A 24,147-nucleotide genomic window follows, 5' to 3' on the forward strand; every position below is an offset into this window, starting at 1 on the left:
ATCCCACTACTCTCTCTACTATTTCCTGTCTGTCAGTCTATCTGTGTCTGTAGCTGTTATTTCTCTGTCTGTGTCAAGAGAGCTAACCAGCACAAGAGAGAGAAAAAAATGACCTTTTGGAGACTAAAAACAGAGGAGCGTTTGTTCAAACAGAAAACCCTGGATCGCTAAAAATCCGTGCATCGAAAGCCGGGCACTACCGCGTCTATGCACTACCAAACACCGACAGCACGGGCCACCGCCCTATGCACTCAAACAAACATGGTCACCGCCTCTATGCCTACAAAACACTACAATGGTCACTACCGCTCTATCACTACAAACACTGACAATCGGTCACTACCGCCTCTATCCTACTCAATACACTACAGAGGTCACTACGCTCTATGCACTACAAACACTACAAGGTCACTACCGCCTCTATGCATACCAACACTACAAGGTCACTACCGCCTTATTGCACTACAAACACGAACAACGGTCACTACCGCCTCTATGCACTACAAAACACGACAACGTCCACTACCTGCCTTCATGCACTACAAACACGACAATGCGTCACTACCGCTATTGCACTACAAACACTCACAACGGTCAACTACCGGCCTCTATGCACTACAAACACGACACGGCACTACACGACAACGGTCCAACCTCTATGCACTACAAACACGACAACGCGTCACTACCGCTTATGCACTACAACACTACAACGGTCACTACCGGCCTCTATGCCACTACAACACTACAACGGTCCAACTACCGCCCTATGCACTACAAACAGATCAACGGTCACTACCGCGTTATACAAACACGACAACGGTCACTACGCGTATATGCCCATACAAACACGAAACGGTCACTACCGCCCTCTATGCACTACAAACACTACAACGGTCACTACCGCCTCTATGCGACTACAAAACACTACAACGGTCACTACCGCCTCTAATGCACTCAACAAGGTCACACGTATACACCTCACAAACACACGGTCACTACCGCCTCTCATGCACTTACAAACGACCACAACGGGTCACCACCGCGTATTATGACACTACAAACACGACAACGGTCACTACCGCCTCTATGCACTACAAACACGACAACGGTCACTACCGCCTCTATGCACTACAAACACTACAACGGTCATTTCCGGATCCACAACTCTCTGGAAGAGGTACTGTAACAGAGCCGACCGGTTGGGGGGCTCATCATCGGCCCGTGACCAGTGCTGCATGTCTCTCTGCTCAGAGCCATGTTGTGACCACGGGGGCTGCTTATGGCGTAACATCAGGGGGACTGCTTATGGCGTAACACCAGGGGCTGTCGCCCGTTGCTGCTCCCATTCCAGTGCTCCAGTATATTCGGCTTCGTCGTAGACTGTCTTGACAGCGCCACTCACCTCTGTCTCAGCAACAGCATTGACATGCACTTTCCAAACTCTATCAGGACCAGCGCTCCACTCTGTTACTCCCCCTGCTGTCGAATTGGCGGTATCACTCACATTGACTCATCATAACCAAGCTGTGCTGTCTGTCACACAGGGTGTAGGGTGAAGTTTCCCCTAGATGCTGATCTTCGGTCAGTTTTACATTTTATATTTAAGATTGGGGTGGAGAAGCTGATCCTAGACCTGTACCCAGGGGAAACTTCATCCTGGAGGGTCCAACAGTGTTTGTAGGGAAAAGATAGAAGGAGTCACATAGGTTTTTCAGCTGAACACCTGGCTGCTTGTCACTCGGTTTACACCTCCTCTGAACTCTGTTGTTTAATTGGTGTATTATGTGTACTGGTCACCCAACCAACTGGTTGAAATGCCATAATAAACTGGACTTCATTTCAACCAGCTTTTCCCATTGGTAGTATATTGTCCAGTTGATGGCTTTGCTGCTACAGACTAACATACACTATATATACAAAAGTATGTGGACACCCCTTCAAATKAGTGGATTCGGATATTTCAGCAACACCCGTTGCCGACAGGTGTATAAAATCGAGCACACCGCCATGCAATCTCCACAGACAAACATTGGCAGTAGAATGGGCCTTACTGAAGAGCTCAGTGACTTTCAACACCGTCATAGGATGCCACCTTTCCAACAAGTCAGTTCGTCAAATTTCTGCTCTGCTACAGCTGCCCTGGTTAACTGTAAGTGATGTTATTGTGAAGTGGAAATGTCTAGGAGCAACAACGGCTCAGYCGTGAAGTGGTAGGCCACACAAGCTCACAGAACGGGGACTGCCGAGTGCTGAAGCGTGTAGCTCATAAAAATCGTCTGCAAGACTCACTAACGAGTTCCAARCTGCCTCTGRAAGATACGTCTACAACAAGAACAGTGAGCAGCCACGCACAAACCTAAGATCACCATGTGCAATGTTAAGCATCGGCTGGAGTGGTGTAAAGCTCATCGCCATTGGACTCTGAAGCAGTGGAAATGTGTTCTCTGGAGTGATGAATCACGCTTCACCATCTGGCAGTCAGACGGACAAATCTGGGTTTGGCGGATGCCAGGAGAACGCTACCTGCCCAAATGCACAGCRCAACTGTAAAGTTAGGAGGAGGAGGAATAATGGTCTGGGGCTGTTTTTCATGGTTTGACCTAGGCACCTTAGTTCCAGTGAAGGGAAATCTTAACTCTACAGCATACAATGACATTCTAGATGATTCTGTGCTTCCAACTTTGTGGCAACAGTTTGGGGAAGTCCCTTTCCTGTTTCAGCATGACAATGCCTCCGTGCACAAATCGAGGTCCAACCATAAATGGTTTGTCGAGATCGGTGTGGAAGAACTTGACTGGCCTGCACAGAGCCCTGACCTTAACTCCATCRATCACCTTTGGGATGAATTGGAACACTGACTGCAAGCCAGGCCTAATCGCCCAACATCAGTGCCCGACTACACTAATGCTCTTGTGGCTGAATGGAAGCAAGTCCCTGCAACCATGTCCCAACATCCAGTGGAAAGCCTTCCCAGAAGAGTGGAGGCTGRTAATAGCAGCAAAATAGTGACCAACTCCATATTAATGCYCATGATTTTGGAATGAGATGTTTGACGAGCRGGTGTCMACATACTTTTGGTCATATAGTGTATCTTCCATAGGGTCATCTAAGAACCATTGCAGGCTAGGCTTCTTCATTTCAGCACTGGGTGTGGTTTTCTACAGCTGGCCCATGCCTAACACTCCTCTGCTCAGAGTTTTTCCCTCAGTAATGTTTTGCCCTAATTCCCATTCTCTGTCTTCTTCTTTCTGTGTACCCCAAGGCATCCAAGGAAGCAGGACAGCTCCTAGTGGGAAAACCCAACATTCCCTTTGAGAGCCATCATCACCACCTTCTACACTGCCTGGAGAAGACCACAGTAAGAACACCTTTACCATAACCCCTAACCATAACCTTTACCATAACCCCTAACCATAACCTTTACCATAACCCCTAACCATAACCTTTACCATAAACATAACCATAACCCCTAACCATAACCTTTACCATAACCATAACCCTTAACCCTAACCTTTACCATAACCATAACCCTTAACCATAACCTTTACCATAAACATAACCATAACCCTTTACCATAACCATAACCCTTTACCATAACCATAACCATAACCCTTTACCATAACCATAACCATAACCTTTACCATAACCATAACCCTTAACCATAACCTTTACCATAAACATAACCCTTAACCATAACCTTTACCATAACCATAACCCTTAACCATAACCTTTACCATAACCCTTAGCCATAACTATAACCATAACCCCTAACCATAACCCCTAGCCGTAACTATAACCATAACCATAACCCCTAACCATAACCCTTAACCATAACCTTTACCACCCCCTGCTTCCCAGCATGCCTAAGATAACATGTATTCTGCCAGCGCAGTAACGTTGTGCCTTCAAACCAGACAAGCATACTTCATTTTTACATGTTATGTATAATTCAGAGAATATTACAAGCCTGTTCTCTGATGTTACGCCGCATGACACTTAACACACGCACACCAAGCGTAATAGGAGGGCAGGGCACCCTCGGAATCCTACACTCTCACACACCACACACGCACACACAACCACACACACACACACACACACACACACACACACACACACACACACCGCGCGCACGCACGCACGCACGCACGCACGCACGCACGCCCACACACACACACACACACACACACACACACACACACACACACACACACACCCCTACATGCTGTTTTATATGGTAGAATAAATGTCTGCATCATAGCCCTTAGTGCGGCGTGCATTATGTATGTTGACTGAGGAGAAAAACAAGAGCAGGAAGCAGGAGAGAGAGAGAAATGCCTTTATTCCTATGGAACTTTTGTGTGTGTAATGTTTACTGTTAATTTTATTGTTTATTGTCTACTTCATTTGCTTTGGCAATGTTAACATATGTTTCCCATGCAAAATAAAGCCCTTAAATTGAACTTGAATTGAGAGACAGAGACAGAGAATAACTAATGTGGGATATGCGTCAACAGAAACCTTGGGGAAACCCTCTGCATTATCATTAACAGCAGACTCGTACATTTCCTCAGTGAAAACAATGTACTGAGCAAATTGTCAAATTGGCTTTTTACCAAATTATCCAACGAGAGACCACGTATTCCCCCTGCACACCCTAATTGACAAACAAACCAATAAAAACAAAGGCCAAGTCTTCTCATGCTTTGTTGATTTCAAGAAAAGCCTTCAACTCAATTTGGCATGAGTGTCTAGTATACAAATTGATGGAAAGTGGTGTTGGGGAAAAACATACGACATTATGAAATCCATGTACACAAACAACAAGTGTGCGGTTAAAATAGGCAAAAAGACACACATTTCTTCCCACAGGGCCGTGGGGTGAGATAGGGATGCAGCTTAAAACTTCTTATGGCTGCAATCCCATTAACGGGATGATATGACAACAGCCAGTGAAAGTGCAGGGCGCCATATTCAAACAACAGAAATCTCATAATTAAAATTCCTCAAACATACATGTATCTTATACAATTTTAAAGGTAATCTTGTTGTTAATCCCACCAAAGTGTCCGATTTCAAATAGGCTTTACAGCGAAAGCACCACAAACGATTATGTAGGTCACCGCCAAATCACAGAAAACACAGCCATTTTTCCAGCAAAAGACAGGAGTCACAAAAAACAGAAATAGAGATAAAATTAATCACTAACCTTTGATGATCTTCATCAGATGACACTCATAGGACTTCATGTTACACAATACATATACATGTTGTTTTGTGTCGTAAGTTTCATATTTATATCAAAAACCTCAGTTTTACATTGGTGGCATGTTCAGAAATGCTCCAAAATATCGGAGAATTGCAGAGAGCCACGTAAAATAACATAAATACTCATCATAAACTTTGATGAAGATACATGTTTTACATAGAATTAAAGATACACTTGTTCTTAATGCAACGCTGTGTCAGATTTCAAAAAGCTTTACGGCAAAGCACATATTAATTAATTGAGAAGCGTTCAGCACAAAAGAAGCCATACATTTACCCGCCAAATTGTGCAGTCAACAAAACTCATAAATAGTATCATAAATCTTCACTTACCTTTGCTGATCTTCATCGGAATGCACTCCAGGACTCCCACTTCCACAAGAAATGTTTGTTTTGTTCGGTATGTCCATCATTTATGTCCAAATAGCTATTTTTGTTAGCGTGTTGGTACAAATCCAAAGTCAGGAAGCGCATTCACTAAAAGCAGACGAAATGTCAAAAAGTTCCATAACAGTCAGTAGAAACATGTCAAACGATGTATTGCAATCTTTAGAATGTTTTTAACATAAATCTTCAATAACGTTCCAACCGGAGTTTTTTAATTGCCTTCAGATGTGCGATGGAACAGAGCTCCCTCTCATGTGAACGCGCATGGTCAGAGCATGGTCACCTCATGGCAGACCTGACTCATTCCTGTCTCCTTCGGCCCCACTTCACAGTAGAGGCATCAGCACAGGTTCTACAGACTGTTGACATCTAGTGGAAGCCGTAGGAAGTGCAAACAGATCCATATCCCACTGTGTATTCATTAGGGGCTGGGTTGAAAATCGACCAACCTCAGATTTCCTACTTCCTGTTTGGATTTTTTCAGGTTTTTTGCCTGCCATATTGAGTTCTGTTATACTCACAGACATCATTCAAACAGTTTTAGAAACGTCAGAGTGTTTTCTATCCAATACTAATAATAATATGCATATATTAGCAACTGGGACTGAGGAGCAGGCAGTTTACTATGGGCACCTCTGGGAACCTTTCATCCAAGCTACTCATACTGCCCCTGCAGCCATAAGACGTTTAAGGACGCACCTCTTCAACATATATATAAACGAATTGGCGAGGGCACTAGAACAGTCTGCAGTACCCGGCCTCACCCTACTAGAATTGATTAAAAATGGCCCGGTTGAAATGGCTCACCAACCAAGAATTCACAAAATGGGACAAACACCAAATTGAGACGGCATGCAGAATTTTGCAAAAATATCCTCAGTGTTCAACGTAAAACACCAAATAATGCATGCAGAGCAGAATTAGGCTGATTCCCGCTAATTATCAAAATCCAGAAAAGAGCYGTTAAATTCTACAACCACCTAAAAGGAAGCTATTCCCAAACCTTCCATAACAAAGCCATCACCTACAGAGAGATGAACCTGGAGAAGAGTCCCCTAAGCAAGCTGGTCCTGCGGCTCTGTTCACTAACACAAACAGACCCCACAGAGCCCCAGGACAGCAACACAATTAGACCCGACCAAATCATGAGAAAACAAAGAGATAATTACTTGACACATTGGAAAGAATTAACAAAAAAACTGAGCAAACTCGAATGCTATTTGGCCCTAAACAGAGAGTACACAGTGGCAGAATACCTGACCACTGTAACTGACCCAAACTTAGGGAAAGCTTTGACCATGTACAGACTCAGTGAGCATAGCCTTGCTATTGAGAAAGGCCGCCATAGGCAGACCTGGCTCTCAAGAGAAGACAGGCTATGAGCACACTGCCCACAAAATGAGGTGGAAACTGAGATGCACTTCCTAACCTCCTGCCAAATGTATGACCATATTAGAGACACATATTTCCCTYAGATTACACAGATCCACAAAGAATTAGAAAACAAACCCAATTTTGATAAACTCCCATATCTAATGGGTGAAATATCACAGTGTGCCATCATAGCAGCAAGATTTGTGACCTGTTGCCACAAGAAAAGGGCAACCAGTGAAGAACAAACGCCATTGTAAATACAACTGTATTCATGTTTATTTATATTCCCTTTTGTACTTTAACCATTTGCACATCGTTATAACACTGTATCATATATACATAATATGACATTTGTAATCTTTTGGAACTTCTATGAGTGTAATGTTTACTTTTCATTTTTATTGTTTATTTCACGTTTGTATATTATCTACTTCACTTACTTTGGTAATGTTAACATATGTTTCCCATGCCAATAAAGCCCCTTGAATTGAGAGAGCGAGAGAGCGAGAGCAAGAGCAAGAGCAAGAGAGAGCTTGGTTGCTTGCCGATTCTCCACACTTCTCCCACAGAACAAGTGTAAGCATTGGCTGAAGGGACTTTTCCACCATTGTTAAGTCCATCACGGAATGTGCAACTTCCAACTTCAGGAGAAGGGTGGAGCTGTTCCCTCCCCTCCGTCCTTGTTTACTCCCCTTAGAAGATCTGATTGGACGGGATATATAAAAAAGCATTATGATGGGATCTAGGTGGAGCTGACCTTTACACCTACTCAATTGTTTCAGATTGATGAATGGGAGGGAACTACGGAAAATGGGAGGGAACATCTTCCTGAAAAATATACAATTTCATTTTAGCCATTTAGCAGACTCTCTTATCCAGAGTGACTTACATTAGTGCATTAATCTTAAAATACAGTAGCTAGGTCAGACAACAGTTGCAGTAATTACATTACATTACATTACATTAAAGAGGCTATCAGCAAAGTCAGTGCTAGTTTTTAATTTTTTTTATTGTGGTGGGTAAGACTGAGGTGTCATATTTAAGATACTCTTTGAAGAGGTAGAGTTTCAGACATTAGCGGAAGATGGGCAGTGACTCTGCTGTACTAGCAGTGGAGGCTGGTGGGAGGAGCAATAGGAGGACAGGCTCATTGTAATGGCTGGAATGGAATCAATGGAAAGGTATCGAACACATAAAACATATGGAAACCACGTTTGAGTACTTTTCATTTAATACTTTCTAGCCATTACAATGAGCCATGTCCTCCTAAAGCTCCTCCCACCAGCCTCCTCAGTGTCCTAGCATCAGGGGGAAGCTGCTTCCACCATTGGGGTGCCAGGACAGAAAAGAGCTTTAGGGACAGCCAAGAGACCAAAAGGTGGCAGAAAGGAGTGAGGTTGGGATGTAGGCTTTGAGCATAGTCTGAAGGTAGAGAGGGGCAGTTCCCCTTGCTGCTCCGTAGGCAAGCACCTTTGTCTTGTAGTGGATCCGAGCTTCCACTGAGAGCCAATGGAGTGTACGGAGGACCGGGGGTGACATGGGAGCTGCAGATTTCTGGATAAATTGCTGGGGTTTAATGTCACGAGTTGGGAGCCAACAGAGAGTTGTAGTAGTTCAGATGCCTGGATTAGGACCTGCACTCTTTCCTGTRTGAGGAAAGGTCGTACTCTACGGATGTTGTAGAACATGARYCTGCAGGAGCGAGTCACTGTTTATATATTTGCARAGAATTACAGGGYGTTGTCCAGGGTCACGCCAAGRTTCTTTTCACTCTGGGAGGGGGGCACTGTGGTAGTTGTCGACCGTGATGGAGAGGTCTTGGAGCGTGCAGGCCTTCCCCGGGAGGAGGAGCAGCTCTGTCTTGTCGAGGTTGAGCTTGAGGTGGTGGGCTGAAATCCAAGCTGAGATATCTGCCAGGAACGCAGAGATGCATGTCGCCACCTGGGTGTTAGAAGGGGGAATGAGAAAAGTTGAGTGTCATCTGCATTGCAATGATAGGAGAGACCATGKGAGGATATGACAGAGCCAAGTGACTTGGTGTATAAAGAAAAGATGAGAGGAGCTAGAACCAAGCCCTGGGGGACACTAGTAGTGATAACACATGGTGCAGACACAGATCCTCTCCAAGCCACCTGGTAGGAGCGACCTGCCAGGTAGGATGCAATCCAGGAGTGTGCAGAGCCTGAGACGCCCAGCCCTGAGAGGGTGGAGAGGAGGAGCTGATGGTTCACGGTGTTGAAGGCAGTGGATAGATCTAGGAGGATGAGAACAGAGGAGAGAGAGTCAGCATTGGCAGAGCGGAGAGCCTCTGTGAAAAAAGTGGAGAGCAGTCTCAGTTGAGTGACCCGTCTTGAAGCCTGACTGTTCAGGGTCAAGAAGGTCATTCTGAGAGAGATAACAAGAGAGTTGATCAGAAACAGCACGCTCAAGTGTTTTGGAAAGAAAAGAAAGAAGGGATACCAGTCTGTAGTTTGACATCAGAGGGATCAAGGGTTGGTTTCTTGTGGAGGGGAGCGACTCTGGACATCTTGAAGTCAGAGGGGACGCAGCCAGTGGTYAGGGATGAGTTAATGAGGGAAGTGAGGAATGGGAGGTCTCCAAAGAAAAGGGGATGGGGTCAAGTGGGCAGGTGGTCAGGCGGCTGGACATCACTAGTCGCAGGATTTCATCTGGAGAGAGAGAAGGTAGAAAGAGGTCAAGGCGTAGGGTAGTTCTGTGTGAGTGGGACCAGTGGACTCAGTAGGCTGTGTGAATAAGGAGTGGATGACGTCAAAGAAAGTGGTTGACAAAGTCGTCTGCAGAGAGAGAGGAGGTGGAGTGATTAAGGAGGGAGTGGAGTTTCCCAGGTTTGGAGGCAGAGGCGTGGAATTTAGAGTGATAGAAAGCGGCTTTAGCAGTGGAAACAGAAGAAAAAGTTAATGTAAGGAAGGTAAGGTAATGGAAGGAAGTTTGGTTTTCCTCCATTTTTGCTCAGCTGCCCGCAGCTCTATTCTGTGAGCCACGCAGTGAGTCACTCAGCCACAGAGCAGGAGGGGAGGATCGAGCAGGTTGGGAGGAAAGTGGACAGTGAAAATCAAAAGGAGACAGAAAGGGAGGAGAGTAGGGTCAAAGAGGCAGGAGAGAGAGAGAGTCAGGAGACAGCAGGGAGAAGGATTTAGTAGAAGGGAGAGATTAGTGGGAGAGAGAGAGACGATTAAAATACCATCTGGTTAGGGGCTTAGTGGGTAGGGAGAGAGGGAGAAAAAAATGAGATTGAAGGCACCCAGTAGGATAAATGGTGAGCCATCGTAGGGAAATTWGCTTATCAAGGTGTCACACTCATTGAGGAACTCTCCAAGGTCACCTGGTGGCCGTTAGATGGCAACAATGTTAAGTTTCAGTGAACAAGTGGACAAGTTACATTCAATTGAGGAGATGGAAAGGTGAGAGTGGGGGGAAAAAAATCGAAAATATCAATTCAGGAGAAATAAGTATCCCTGTGACACCACCACAATGACCAGATGCTCTCGGAATATGAGAGTTCACATAGTCAGATGAAGAGAGAGCAGCTGGAGTAGGAGTGTTTTCTGGGGTATGTGGACAAAGGTGTGTGGACAACCTTTCAAATGAGTGGAAACRAATATTTCAGCAACACCTGTTGCTGACAGGTGTATAAAATCGAGCACACAGCCATAGAATAAAAAATACAAATTCAAGATCAGCCGCGAAGTGGTMGGCCACACCAGCTCACAGAACGGGACCGCCGAGTGCTAAAGCGCGTAATGCGTAAAAATKGTCTGTCCWCGGTTGCAACACTCACTACCMAGTTCCAAACTGCCTCCGGAAGCAACGTCAGCACAAGAACGGTTCGTCGGGAGCTTCATGAAATGGGTTTCCATGGCCAAGCAGCCGCACACAAACCTAAGATCACCATGTGCAATGCCAAACGTTGTCTGGAGCGGTGTAAAGCTCACCGCCATTGGACTCTGGAGCAGTTGAAACGCGCTCTCTAAAGTGATGAATCATGCTTCACCATCTGGCAGTCTGATGGACGAATCTGGGTTTGGCGGATGCCAGGAGAACGCTACCTGCCAGAATGTAAAGTGCCAACTATAAAGTTTGGTGGAGGACAAATAATGGTCTGGGGCTGTTTTTCATGGTTCGGGCTAGGCCCGAATGTTTGGGGAAGGCCCTTTCCTGTTTCAGGATGACAATGCCCCCTGTGCACAAAGCGAGGTCCATACAGAAATGGTTTGTCGAGATCGGTGTGGATGAACTTGACTGGCCTGCACTGAGCCCTGACCTCAACCCCATCGAACACCTTTGGGATGAATTGGAATACTGACTATGAGCCAGGCCTAATTGCCCAACATCAGTGCCCGACCTCACTAATGCTCTTGTGGCTGAATGGAAGAAAATCCCCACAGCAATGTTCAATCTAGTGGATAGCCTTCCCAGAAAAGTGGAGGCTGTTATAGCAGCGAAGACGGTACCAACTCCATATTAATGCCCATGATTTTGGAATGAGATGTTAAACGAGCAGGTGTCCACATACTTTTGGCCATGTAGTGTATTTCTCTGTCAGGGCCAAAACGTTGGGATGCTTTAGGGTGACAAAGGCTGAGATGAACTATCCTTTTTGCACACAGACTGGCAGTTCCAGAGGCTGTCGGAGACTAAGAATTCCATATGGGTTGTGCGTGCAGGGTACACTAGATTAGAAGGGTAGCAGCCACGGGGTGGGAAGCGTCTGTAAAGCCTACAGAGCGAACAGGGATAGAAGGCATACTTTACAAAGCTACAAAAGAGCAAAATTAGATAATCTGAAAAAAATGAATAATTGCTAACACTAATTGCTGATTGCCTAGCAGAGGTGAAGGACACGCCTCTCAGCACTAATTGATGATTGCCTAGCAGAGGTGAAGGACACGCCTCTCAGCACTAATTGATGATTGCCTAGCAGAGGTGAAGAAAAATACCTCCTCCAACAGACACACCCACCAATTATCAGAACACTATCACAACTGACCTGAAATCAGTCAAAGTCAATGTCCCAACACTTTAAAGTCAGAAGTACTGAGAATTCAGCAGTTGAAACAGCACTGATTAAGTAGGCTAGGAGGTAGATCACCAACCTTTTATGAGTCAAGATCACTTTCGCAGTCAAAAAGTAAGCCGAGATCTACCGCTCAGATTTTTTTTTAACATATAGTATATATATATATTTTTTTTTACATGAACCTAATTCAAATTTGGTTTGTGCAGTAGGCCTAATACATTATCACAGCATATTGGCTCTTTTCCTGGCCTGCCAATGTTGTTCTTAGACCATATTATATTTAAAACTGTAAAGTCCATGGAGAATAAGAGCACCTCCTCCCAGCTGCCCACTGCACTGAGGCTAGGAAACACGGTCACCACCGATAAATCCACGATAATCGAGAATTTCAATAAGCATTTCTCTATGGCTGGCCATGCTTTCCTCCTGGCTACCCCCAACCCCGGCCAACAGCTCCGCACCCCCCGCAGCTACTTGCCCAAGCCTCCCCAGCTTCTCCTTCACCCAAATCCAGATAGCAGATGTTCTGAAAGAACTGCGAAACCTGGACCCGTATAAATCAGCTGGGCTAGACAGTCTGGACCCTCTCTTTCTAAAATTATCCGCCGCATTGTTGCAACCCCTATTACCAGTCTGTTCAACCTCTCTTTCGTATCGTCCGAGATCCCTAAAGATTGGAAAGCTGCCGCGGTCATCCCCCTCTTTAAAGGGGGGGGACACTCTAGACCCAAACTGTTATAGACCTATATCCATCCTGCCCTGCCTTTCTAAAGTCTTCGAAAGCCAAGTTAATAAACAGATCACTGACCATTTCGAATCCCACAGTACCTTCTCCGCTGTGCAATCCGGTTTCCGAGCTGGTCACGGGGCCACCTCAGCCACGCTCAAGGTCCTAAACGACATCATAACCAACAACGATAAGAGACAATACTGTGCAGCCGTCTTCATCGACCTGGCCAAGGCTTTCGACTCTGTCAATCACCGTATCCTTATCAGCAGACTCAACATCCTTGGTTTCTCAAATGACTGCCTCGCCTGGTTCACCAACTACTTCTCAGACAGAGTTCAGTGTGTCAAATCGGAGTGCCTGTTGTCCGGACCTCTGGCAGTCTCTATGGGGGTGCCACAGGGTTCAATTTTCGGGCCGACTCTTTTCTCTGTATATATCAATGATGTCGCTCTTGCTGCTGGTGAGTCTCTGATCCACCTCTACGCAGACGACACCATTTTGTATACATCTGGCCCTTCTTTGGACACTCCAAACAAGCTTCAATGCCATACAACACTCCTTCTGTGGCCTCCAATTGCTCTTAAACGCTAGTAAAACCAAATGCATGCTTTTCAACCGTTCGCTGCCCGCCCCCGCCTGCCCGTCTAGCCTCACTACTCTGGACGGTTCTGACTTAGAATATGGGGACAACTACAAATGCCTAGGTGTCTTGCTAGACTGTAAACTCTCCTTCCAGACTCATATTAAACTCAAAATTAAATCTAGAATCGGCATTCTATTTCGCAACAAAGCCTCCTTCACTCACGCCGCCAAACATACCCTTGTAAAATTGACTATCCTACCGATCCTCGACTTCGGCGATGTCATTTACAAAATAGCTTCCAATACTCTACTCAGCAAACTGGATGCAGTCTATCACAGTGCCATCCGTTTTGTTACCAAAGCCCCTTATACCATTCACCACTGCGACCTGTATGCTCTAGTCGGCTGGCCCTCGCTACATATTCGTCGCCAGACCCACTGGCTCCAGGTCATCTGTAAGTCTATGCTAGGTAAAGCTCTGCCATTTCTCAGCTCACTGGTCACGATAACAACACCCACCCGTAGCACGCGCTCCAGCAGGTATATCTCATTGGTCGTCCCCAAAGCCAACACCTCCTTTGGCCACCTTTCCTTCCAGTTCTCTGCTGCCAATGACTGGAACGAATTGCAAAAATCGCTGAAGCTGGAGACTTATATTTCCCTCACTAACTTAAAACATCAGCTATCTGAGCAGCTAACCAATCGCTGCAGCTGTACATATATCCCATCTGTAAATAGCCCACCCAATCTACCTACCTCATCCCCGTATTGTTTTTATTTACTTTTCTGCTCTTTTGCACACCACTATTTCTACTTGCACATCATCATCTGCTCATCTATCACTCCAGTGTTAATTTGCTAAACTGTAATTATTTCGCTACTATGGCCTATTTATTGCCTTACCTACTCATGCTATTTGCACACACTGTATATAGACTTTCTTTTTTTCTATTGTGTTATTGACTGTACGCTTGTTTATTCCATGTGTAACTCTGTGTTGTTGTTTGTGTCGCACTGCTTTGCTTTATCTTGGCCAGGTCGCAGTTGTAAATGAGAACTTGTTCTCAACTAGCCTACCTGGTTAAATAAAGGTGAAATAAAATAAATAAAAACATATTTTTTTAAATAAAGAAACTTGAGTTTTGATAACAAAATAGATCAGTTGGTGTGAGGCACATCTGAGCATACATTTTAATAATTTACAAATAATTAGCTTTTTTATTTTACTGGACTGATGGTACCTGCATCTGATGGTCATGGTGCTTTCAAGACAACTGGGAACTCTAAGAAAGAAGATGAGGTTAAATCATGACGTCAGGTCGGAAAGTCGGTGCTCTAAAAAGATGCCCGAGTTTCCGACTTGGAATTCCGAGTTGGATGACCATTCTAAACCATTATTCCCTGTCGGATCCCGTTTTTTCCCGAGTTCCCAGTTGTCTTAAATGCGCTGAGGTCGGAAGACGGAGATTACCGAGTTCCCAGTTGTTTTGAACTTTGCATTAGGCTCAGCGGAGGGAGGGAGCGAGCAGAAGAGTGTTAGCTCACGGCCCCTGCTTTCTCCTTATTTTCCTCCAATGAGACTGACCAGAGAGAGGGGACACAGTCTTCCACCTGATGGCAAAACTCAAGTTAAAATGCAGGACTACACTTGGCTACTCATTCATTGCAGCTGCAGCGCGAGTGGAAGAAGGGACAACCGCGTTTTATGTTTTGTAATAGTGCTGAATAAAAACTTAGACATGAACTCACTCATAAAAACAGAAGCTCTTTGCTGACAGTCTCTCTCTGATCAAGGTATTAAAAGTTATAAAATCTCACTAAAGGCTTGTATCAATCTTTGCTGTGGCTGTGGGTTGGGAAAACTGTAGGCACATTGATTTGAGCTATCACATTGGGATTGGTCAGAGCAGTAGGTGCTCTCCTTTAGCCACCGGTCTCCCAGTCCGCCAGGTAAGCAGAGATTGTCTTTTCAGACAAAGAAATGGTTTAAAATGAGAACACTTTGCCTACCCGGTGTGCAGGGGTTCTGAATCAAGTGCACCTACCACCAACAGCGCAACACAATTTTTTTTTAAAGGAGCGCAAGCCTTTATCGTTGGCCTTTCTACAGAAATATTTGGTGATCAACTAGGAATGCTTTGAAGATTGACCGGTTGGTGACCACTGAGGTATAGGGAGAGCACTGGCCAGACTATACCAAAGACAAAATTGATTTAAAGACAAAAATATACTTGCTACTCTTGCAGAGATGGGTTGTCTTCACAGGCTATAGAGGGTGAATCTAAAATTGTATTCCCTTTATTCCTCATTTCCTCTTTCCTCGTCTCCTTCTCAAAACGCGCTGGAGGAGAAGATCCGAAGAACCTTGGATCTTCTCCTCCAGTGCATTTTTTGAGAAGGAGGCAAGGAGAGAATGTGCGGAATAAAGAAAAAAGCTATTGGTATTCACCCATGATGGTTTCATAATGCCATCTGGTGGTGCAGTCTGGGTCATACGCTCAGTTGACCTTCAAGTCGTATTACCCATTCAACACACAGGAAAAGAGGAACAGCTTCACAGATGGTCCTTGATGTGGACGTCTGGGCCGGGACAATATGCTTCTATTCCCCTGGTATTACTTTATCATTTAAATGAATCATCAAAACACTGTTGCTATGGTTTTGACGTAGGTATTTGTCTCTTTACCCCAAAAAAATTGCCAATTGTGGGTCGTTAAAGCACAGCAGGTGATTAAAGCTATGTGCATGATTAAAAGGAAGAGGTAAACAACTTTATTATTAGCCCTCTGGGAAAATTGGTTTTGCAGCAAAATCCTGTCCATAAAAACAACAGACATTTCACAGGGAATAAGAGACTGATGTCACTTTAAATGATAGGACTGGGTCATACTAATGACTGGAATGGAAAGGTATCATGCACATAGAAAACATGAAATGTGTTTTGATACAGTTACGTTCATTCCAATTCATCCATTACAAGGAGCCCATCCTCCCAATTTCGCCATCCACCAGCCTCTGCTATGGCCATTGATTTCCATGTCTCTTTCTCTCTCTCTCCAGAATCATGAGTTTATTGACGAGCAGACTTTCGAGACCAACTGTATGGAGGTAACCATGGTGAACAAATCCGGATCTCGAGCCTCGTCCCTGTCGTCGTCTCCCTCCGGCCTGTCGTCCTGCTGCTCCAGGCGACACAGGAAGAAGAGCTCCAGTCTGCCCAACTGTAACAACCAGGAGCTTTCCACCATCCAGATCAGAGAGAGGCCTGTGGTCAACAGGTAGTCGCACAGACAGATCCACACACAAACACATAGGAGTGTCGTAAGCACTCTTGCATGGGCCACATGTATTAACGCTCACATGTGTACACACACACACACACACACACACACACACACACACACACACTCACACACACATTCAAACACCCCCCCCCACACACACACACATCAACCCCTTCACATACACACAAGCTCACACAGCAAATGAACACACAAACACACAAGCATAAACAGTCAAGTGCATGAACACACACACACACACAAGCACACACACACACCTCACCCCTCTGTCTCTCTCTGTCCTCTCCCCTACAGTCGCTCCAGCCTGAACGCCAAACTAGACTCTGAGACGGTGCCGTTGAAGAGCGAGCCCTACATCACCACCTCCGTGGTCAACCTGCGTCCCGCCCCTCTCCCATTGGTGACATCATCAGACGGTGACGGATCCACCAGCTCCACCGTCAATTATTCTCAGAGCAACATTGTCAGAGTGTCGGCCTTGTAGATGTCAACTGTCAGTCAAGGTCTGTTTGGCTGACATCATGGAAAACTGTTTGGCTAACTGGTCTCAAGGAGAAACAGCAGCAGGAGAGAGAGAGAGAAACCACTAATTGACGGACGGTCATCCTGCCAGAATCCCGCTAATTTCCTGCAATTCTACACATTTTGCAATGTCAATAATATCTGAGTGAGTGACTAACAAAATCAATGGGGGCCCCCCTGTAGGTCAGGGCCCCTGGACACGTGCCCTGCGTTCCTGGTCGGTATTCGGTCATGATTACTACACGTTTAGATACCGTAAAACTTCAATTAATAGCCTAGCCGTTTATTTTCTTAAATCACTGAACACAACAGGCGCTTATTAGAGAGACAGGCTTATCTGTGACCAAGACGTCTATTTCCTTAATGCACACAGCTTTTTTGCTAATTTGCATAGTTAAATGTTGAATTCCAGCATTCACGTCCATCATTATAATCAACTTCTTTATTTCCTGCTCTACTGTGTTATAATTTACACACATTGTATTTCAATATATATCTTCTTTTTTTTTACATTTCCTTGACAGGATAATTATTCTCCTCTTTGACTGTGCATTTTCGGTAGTTCCTACTTTCGCCACTAGATCAGCCGATTTCTAGGGGTCTATACTCCCAAAGTTGTTGACTGTTTTTATGCTTGCCAGTAAGGTATCAGTCCTCAGCTGTTATCAGCCAATGGCTAGCAGTCCTCAGCTGTTATCAGCCAATGGCTAGCAGTCCTCAGCTGTTATCAGCCAATGGCTAGGACAGTTCCTCAAGCTGTTATCAGCCAATGGCTAGCAGTCCTCAGCTGTTATCAGCCAATGGCTAGCGTCCTCAGCTGTTATCAGCCAATGGCTAGCAGTCCTCAGCTGTTATCAGCCAATGGCTAGCAGTCCTCAGCTGTTATCAGCCAATGGCTAGCAGTTCCTTACTGGTGATAAAAACGGATGATTGACAGCATTTTTTCGAGTCATTACTGAATTATATAATATAACAAATCAAACATTAAACAATTAATTTAGAACCAGCATTTATTTTAAACAAGTGTTTATTTGCTGCAAGGTGTGCAGTTGTTCAGCTATTAAAAGGGACAGGCGGTTATTTAAAACCCTGCGTTTATTGAAGTTTTACAGTAGCTGGCTAAACTAATTTACTAATCTAAACATTGTTAGTTGACATGACTGTCAGTGACTGACATAACAAGAGAAAAATGTGCTGATGCACAACCAAATTTCAAACTTGCACCTTGTGTATTCTGTTATTCTAACTCAACAGTAAGTTGAGACCCCGACTGAGTTCCTAGCAGCCTGGGGCCCTAAGTGGCCACATACAGTTGAAGTCGGAAGTTTACATACACTTAGGTTGGAGTCATTAAAACTCGTTTTTCAACCACTCCACAAATTTCTTGTTAACAAACTATAGTTTTGGCAAGACAGATAGGACATCTTCTTTGTACATGACACAAGTAATTTTTCCAACAATTGTTTACAGACAGATTATTTCACTTATTATTTCACTGTATCACAATTCCAGTGGGTCAGGAGTTTACATACACTAAGTTGACTGTGCCTTTAAACAGCTTGGAAAATTCCAGAAAATTATGTCAGGGGGAGGTGTACCTGTGGATATATTTCAAGGCCTACCTTCAAACTCAGTGCCTCTTTGCTTGACATCATGGGAAAATCAAAGGAAATCAGCCAAGACCTCAGAAAAGAAATTGTAGACCTCCACAAGTCTGGTTCATCCTTGGGAGCAATTTCCAAACGCCTGAAGGTACCACATTTATCTGTACAAACAATAGTACGCTAGTATAAACACCATGGGACCACGCAGCCGTCATACCGCTCAGGAAGGAGACGCGTTCTGTCTCCTAGAGATGAACRTACTTTGGTGCGAAAAGTGCAAATCAATCCCAGAACAACACCAAAAGGACCTTGTGAAGATGCTGGAGTAAACAGGTGCAAAAGTATCTATATCCACAGTAAAACGAGTCTATATCGACATAACCTGAAAGGCAGCTCAGCAAGGAAGAAGCTACTGCTCCAAAACCGCCATAAAAAAGCCAGACTACGGTTTGCAACTGCACAAGGGGACAAAGATCGTACTTTTTGGAGAAATGTCCTCTGGTCTGATGAAACAAAAATAGAACTGTTCGGCCATAATGACCAATGTTATGTTTGGAGGAAAAAGGGGGAGGCTTGCAAGCCGAAGAACACCATCCCAACCGTGAAACACGGGGGTGGCAGCTGTGGGAGTGCTTTGCTGCAGGAGGGACTGGTGCACTTCACAAAATAGATAGCATCATGAGGAAAGAAAAATATGTGGATATATTGAAGCAACATCTCAAGACATCAGTCAGGAAGTTAAAGCTTGGTYGCAAATGGGTCTTCCAAATGGACAATGCCCCCAAGCATACTTTCAAAGTTGTGGCAAAATGGCTTAAGGACAACAAAGTCAAGGTATTGGAGTGGTCATCACAAAGCCCTGACCTCTATCCTCTAGAAAATTTTGTGGGCAGAACTGAAAAAGTGTGTGCGAGCAAGAAGGCCTACAAACCTGACTCAGTTACACCAGCTCTGTCAGGAGGAATGGGCCAAAATTCACCCAACTTATTGTGGGAAGCTTGTGGAAGGCTGCCCGAAACGTTTGACCCAAGGTAAACAATTTAAAGGCAATGCTATCAAATACTAATTGAGTGTATGTAAACTTCTGACCCACTGGGAATGTGATGAAAGAAATAAAAGCTGAAATAAATCATTCTCTCTACTATTATTCTGACATCTCACATTCTTAAAATAAAGTGGTGATCCTAACTGACCTAAGACAGGAAATATTTACTAGGATTAAATGTCAGGAATTGTGAAAAACTGAGTTTAAATGTATTTGGCTGAGGTCTATGTAAACTTACGACTTCACCTGTATGTCTCTTATGCCTGGTGCCGGCCTTGGTCAGAGGTTATGGTTTGAATAGTGCTCTGTCCTGGGATGGACTACCACTGGACTCTGCATGGGATTAAACTGCTGTGATTGGCTGGCTGCCTTGGAGCAAAGGGACTTGATCTAGCTAAAAGCCTTTTGCTCTTTGAGGACCAATGAAAGATCATCCATCTATGGAGCAAAGAGGGTGGCCTGAAGTACATATCCTTCCTGTAAGCACAGGAAGCTCAAGCAATTAACTATTGAATCGCTGGATCGTTGATGCCTGACAAAAAAACCCACTGAGATACATTTTTGGAGGACTATTAATAAATCATTTTACTGAAGTGGACTAAATCAGGGTCACATATTGTTTCTTTGTAGTCTTAAACAAATCTACTTTGAAACAAAAGTGAACACCTCACACACATGGTTATAGGTCTTAAAGAAAGTATACACCTGTACCATGTCAGGTATAGATTTCAAATGTATTACATTTTGAGTTTGCATCACAGAAGACTGAAATATAACAACAACAAAATTTTGACACAGAATCTCCGGAATTTCTGCTTTTTTTCCTTTTTTTTTATAATGTTTTTATTTTTTATTATGAAAATGTTTAATAATATTCCACCCATGAGACCACTAGAGGACGATTTGGTCATTTGACTGCAGGAAAGGTCAAAATGTCGTCTCTTGTGACTCAAGGTGGAAAAGAGGGGAGAACTGTGTTGTTTTGCAGTTGAAAGTCAAATTCCTGTTTCTTGATGAAGTGGAGAGACTCAAGACAAAGCACACATGCATTCAAGTACTCATATGAAGGTCAATCCTCAGATCTGTCTATTATTATTATGAATGGGACATCTACCTTTCTCTCTCCGCTCATATCAAACAGCCGGACCTGGAAGCCCTTTATTAAACCAAGGGAGATTTTCCTCCTTGATTGAACTGATCTTCCCTTTTACTCCTGTAAATTAATTCAGCCGATATGTAACTTACACGTGTGTTATTTGAAATGAAGTGCTACTTAGTCACTGTGAATATTCATTTCCTATTGGATTCCTATTCCTATTACTCTATGAGTATAGACCTTTCCCTATCCTGAAACGGTTAAAATGTTCAAAGTAAGAGTCCTAATTCAGGGCCCGAGCTAGCTAGGACCTGATCCTAGATCAACTCTGAGATGCGTTATATGAATACAGGCCCCCTGACATTCGCAGTCTGTTTTTTAAATCTTAGGCTATATGCCTGACTTACTGATAGGAACATGACTTAACATACATTTCTCCGAATTACATTGACCTCAAACTGAAATTGAAGTTAAATTTAAATTAGAAAAATAGATGTTAGCTATTACCAGGTAGAAATAAAGTTGTATAATATAAGTAAGTTATCGCAACTAGTAAAGCACTGCCACCTCTAGAAGCCATGTAGATCTGTCAATCTGAACCTGGAGAGACACTACTGTTATCTTAACCTAAGCCTTTGTCTGAATYCCCAGACATTCGTATTAAAGTTGCTTGTATCAATACCTTTGAAATGAGGTGTATGGGTAAACAAAAAGCCATATCCCTCTTTTGTTCCATTTATCAAAAACAAGCAAGACCTTGGTACTAAAGTCACTGTGTGAAAATAAGAAATGATGCTGTACATTGTTAGTAAATGTTGTAAATATTTCTCTGTTTTGTCTTCACAAAACACCGTTATACCATAATTCCTCTGATTTCTAGGTTTAGATAGCAGTTGTGACACATAGCTAACACTTCACCTTAATAAGTGACCTTCGTTTATGTAACTACAATGCTGTTTACTGCAGTTACATATGTCCACTGAGTGTAACAAAACATTAGGAACAACGTCCTAAATTAGTTGTGCCTCCTTTTGGCAATTCGTCGGGGCATGGAGTCTACAAGCTGTCGAAAGCGTTCCATAAGGATGCTGGCTCATGTTGACTGTAATGCTTCCCACGGTTGTGTCAGGTTGTCTGGATGTCCTTTGGGTGGTGGACCGTTCTGTAACCTGTCTCCTCCCCTTCATTTACACGGATTGAAGTGGTTTTAAAAGGTGACATCAAAGAGGGATCGTAGCTTTCACCTGGATTGACCTGGTCAGTCTATGTCATGGAAAGAGCAGGTGTTCCTAATGTTTTGTCCATTCAGTGTATTAAGGCCAATTTAAAGTGAAGCGTTAACAACTTCATAATATTTCTATCTGTTGATAAATGGACTTTGCATGCGGTCATTGCATAATTCAGTTGTATTCAATTAGGATGTATCCAAGGTTTGTGAATGACAACATGAGTGAGTGTCCCGGGGAAGATATCGAAAAAATGGTACATGATAAGAATGATGATTTTAATGAATTATAGATAGATCCTGTTATGCACAAAATATACAGATTATAAGGGGAAGAAGCTACGAGAAAAAATCCCGAATCGTGCATTTTGGTGCAGTGGATAGAATACATCAATACTGTACATACATAGCTGTTCTATTAATAAAACACTTGATAAGGTCAAACCGAGTATTTGAACCTTTCTTTCTTACAACTGGTGTTATTATGGTGTTGGTGGTATTATGGTGCTGATGGTATTATGGTGCTGATATTATTATGGTGTTGATGTTATTATGGTGTTGGTGGTATTATGGTGCTGATGTTATTATGGTGCTGATGGTGCATCATACTACCAGCACCATAATGACATCAGCAACCACAGCACATAATAACATCAGCACCATAAATAACATCAACACCATCAGCACCATAATAACATCAGCACCACCAGCACCATAATAACATCAGCACCATCAGCACCATCAGCACCATAATAACATCAGCACCATAATAACATCAGCCCCATCAGACCATAATACATAACACCATCAGCACCATCAGAACCATATATAACATCAGCACCATAATAATCAGCACCATAATACCACCAGCACCATAATTACTCCAGCACCATAATAAACCAACACCATCAGCACCATAATAACATCGGCACCATAAATAACATCAGCACCATAATACACAGCACCATAATACATCAACACCAAATAATACTACCAGCACCATAATAACACAGCACCATAATAACACCAGCACCATAATAACATCAACACCATAATACCCCAGCACCATAATGACATCAGCACCACCAGCACATAATAACATCAGCACTAATAACACACAGCACCAATAATAACATCAACACATAATAACACCAGCACCATATAACATCAACACCATAATAACACAGCACCATAATAACATCAACACATATACCACCACACCATAATGACATCAGCACCACCAGCACCATAATAACATCAGCACCATCAAACACCAGCACCATAATAACATCACCACACCATAATACATCCAGCACCATAATACATCAACACCAATAATACCATCAGCACCATAATCCACCAGCACCATAAGTACACCAGCACCATAATTACACCAGCACCATGATACCACAGCACCATAATACCATCAGCACCATAATACAACCAGCACCATAATTAAACCAGCACCATGATAACACCAGCACCATAATACCACCAGCACCAAATAACACCAGCACCATAATAACACCAGCACCATATAACACAACACCATAATACACAGCACCATAATAACATCAGCACCATAAAACTCAGCACCATAATACCAGCACCATAATAATATCACACATAATAACATCAGCACCATAATACCACCAGCACATAATAATATCAGCACCATAATAACATCAGCACCATAATAACATCAGCACCATAATAACACCAGCACCATAATACATCAGCACCATAATCATCAGCACCATAATACCAGCACCATAAAATATCAGCCCAATAATAACATCAGCACCATAATACCATACAGCACCATAATAATATCAGCACCATAATAACATCAGCACATAATACCATCAGCACATAATACAACCAGCACCATAATTAAACCAGCACCATGATAACACCAGCACCATAATACCAAACCAGCACCATAATAACACCAGCACCATCAATAAAGCA

The 24,147-nt window shown here is 43.6% G+C and overlaps 1 protein-coding gene across 1 annotated transcript; it reads left to right on the plus strand.

Moving 5' to 3' along the window:
- The first annotated feature begins 1,126 nt into the window (after positions 1-1,126).
- On the plus strand, positions 1,127-22,610 carry LOC112070342 (A-type voltage-gated potassium channel KCND2-like). Its single transcript, XM_024137758.2, has 4 exons — positions 1,127-1,180; positions 3,266-3,361; positions 16,443-16,660; positions 16,979-22,610. The coding sequence occupies exons 1-4, from the start codon at positions 1,127-1,129 to the stop codon at positions 17,166-17,168; spliced, it is 558 nt and encodes a 185-aa protein (XP_023993526.1). The 3' UTR covers positions 17,169-22,610.
- Positions 22,611-24,147: the final 1,537 nt, after the last annotated feature.

The sequence above is a fragment of the Salvelinus sp. IW2-2015 genome, unplaced genomic scaffold (assembly GCF_002910315.2).
Source record: "Salvelinus sp. IW2-2015 unplaced genomic scaffold, ASM291031v2 Un_scaffold1298, whole genome shotgun sequence".
Taxonomy (NCBI): Eukaryota; Metazoa; Chordata; class Actinopteri; order Salmoniformes; family Salmonidae; genus Salvelinus; species Salvelinus sp. IW2-2015.